This window comes from Rhizophagus irregularis, chromosome 13, assembly GCF_026210795.1.
Source record: "Rhizophagus irregularis chromosome 13, complete sequence".
Classification (NCBI taxonomy): domain Eukaryota; kingdom Fungi; phylum Glomeromycota; class Glomeromycetes; order Glomerales; family Glomeraceae; genus Rhizophagus; species Rhizophagus irregularis.
Window position 1 is genome coordinate 2754301 of NC_089441.1, and position 2404 is coordinate 2756704.

The following is a 2404-nucleotide window of genomic DNA, read 5'->3' on the forward strand; positions in this document are numbered from 1 at the left end:
AAGATGATCCTCAGCAATAGTAGATCAAATAGCTAATTTTGTAAGGAATAACTGGTTAATACAAGAATATGAAGATCTCCATCATGTATCGCAAGGTAAAATCAATACGATTTTTTTTCCATATTTTTCTTTTTGTAAGCGTCGAAGTGCAGCAAGTATTACTTGGTGATTATGAAAGTAAATTGATAATTTTTTTGCTTTTTCTATTATTTCCTTTATCCATTCAATACTTATAATATCTTTCATCCATAAGTGAATACCATGCGCCCAACAGCCAAGGAAGATTTTTTTGGGATATTTTTGATTTAAAATCTTTCAAGCAGCCTTCATGTTTGGCGCATTGTCTGTAATTATTGCACCAAATTTATTAATATCAGCATCTTTCATAGTAGTTTCAAGTCCTAGTGCAATATTCTCTGAAGTATGACGTTCTTCCTTAAAAGCAGTTGCTTTAAAAAATAATGGTTTTGGCGTTGACAACTAATTCTAAATGTTCAAATTCTTGATCTAAAAGAGTGTTTAAAAGAGTAAAACGTAAAGGAATCTTAAAAGAAGGGCAGGCTTTTTTTAAGAATAAATAAAATCTTCATTTTCAATTACATTAAATGAAATACCCGCTGAGTAAAAGCCCGTATAAGAAGACTTTCTAAAATAATCTGATCTTTGGAAGTAAAAGCAAATTTGTATTCATCAAATGTTTGCTGTCTTTTACGTTTAGTACCTTGAGGTTGTGAAGTTTCAGTTTCTACATTTATATCTTTGCATTTTTCAATATGTTCTTTAAGACGAGAAGCATTTTTAGACCATGTACCAGAACAAGTTTTACATGTATATTTTTCTTTTCCATTAGAATCAACAGTAACTTCATATTCAGACCAAAAATTTCCTCTTGTTTTCGGCATAATAAAATGGGTTAAACTCGAAGAAAAAAGATTTCGTGTGGTGTTGCTCAATTAATGATCAATTTGATCACTTTTTATTATTCAAATCACGTTTTAGTAAATCATTAAATCAATTTAAAAATCGGAAATTCAGAATCAATCTAATGTTATAATTGTTATAATTTTAAAATATGTTGATTCCGAATTATTCTGATATTTTTTCCAAAACCTTCCGATGTAAGTTACATGTAACTTACAAAACTTAAAATGTAACTTACATCAGGGGTCATTTTCACATCAGACAGTATTGGAGGCGTTTAGCCTACTGGAGTTGGTGTTAGTATTCCTGAAATAGACTCATCTTCATTTTCATTAGGCTCATCTAAGAATTCCACGACTTGAATGAAACATATAATGCTAAAGAATATAATAGTGATAGCATAGATGGTTGTATGTTTGTAGCTTGAACTTGTAAAGTGAAGTTTGCGGGGTTGGCAGCATTGCCAAACATCTCTATCAGTAACTGACTTTTATCCATAGTTACTGATGGGTTTTTTTGAATAAGTTCTTGAGAAAACCGTTTTCTATAAAGGAACTTAAATGTGTTCTAACGAGTATGTAAAATGTATCATCAAAAGCAGAGACAAACTCTACTGCTTTATCATTTATTATTTATTCTATAATAATTTTTTAAGTTTATGTAATAAAAATTTAATAAAGGAAATATATTTTTTAAAAAAAATTATTACGCAGAAATTTTTAATTGAGATGGTGACCGTTAAATATTTCTTCTGACGTTTAGTCTTGAAAGTGATCTAAGGTTGCCTGCCTAAACCTCTCAAGGTTTTAGCAGTTTCAGCATTTATAATAAGTTTTGTCTCCTCCAGAGTTTCGCCAACTTTTTAATAAGAGTTTTGGCAAAGTTTCACCATTTCAGCATTTCGCCAACTTGCCAAAACCTTCTAGTTTCTCCAGCAACCTTAGCACTTACGTGATCCCATTTTTTAAGATGTTGAAGAATTTCAAGTTAAGCCCAGACAGATGGAGGAGATATCATATAAAGTAATTTTCCAAATATTATCCTTAAGTACTGGAGTATATCCAGTTATTACTGATTATATTTATTTGGAAGGAGCACATTATTGTTTCTTCAGCCTTACTATCAGATACTGTACTATGCTTTGTTACATTCTTTTTTGCCTATTACCAGGTGGAGTCAGAGAGGTGTTACGGTTGTTGCCTACATCTAGATTTTTGGAGGCCATTTCTGCAAACGTAACAGTACATCCTTTTTCTTTTGGATTATAGGGTATGTCTTTGTTATGGAACTCATTATGAAGTTCTTTATTGAAGATTCTACGATCACGTCCTCTGATTGGTGTTCAGTGTATTGATCATTGTGTTCTACAACCATTGATTAGTGCTTAATGTTTTGCTGTACCTGTATTGATATTAGCATATCATTGGATAGTTCTGTTGACTCGAACTGCACCACTTGTTCTTAAATAGTTTTGTTTATGTAA

General features: G+C 31.1%; 1 protein-coding gene across 1 annotated transcript; it reads right to left on the reverse strand.

Moving 5' to 3' along the window:
- Positions 1–315: 315 nt before the first annotated feature.
- On the reverse strand, positions 316–902 carry OCT59_005179 (uncharacterized protein; the record flags this gene model as incomplete). Its single annotated transcript, XM_066138203.1, has 2 exons — positions 316–435; positions 615–902. 2 exons carry the CDS (start codon positions 900–902, stop codon positions 316–318), a joined length of 408 nt encoding a protein of 135 aa, XP_065997371.1.
- Positions 903–2404: the final 1502 nt, after the last annotated feature.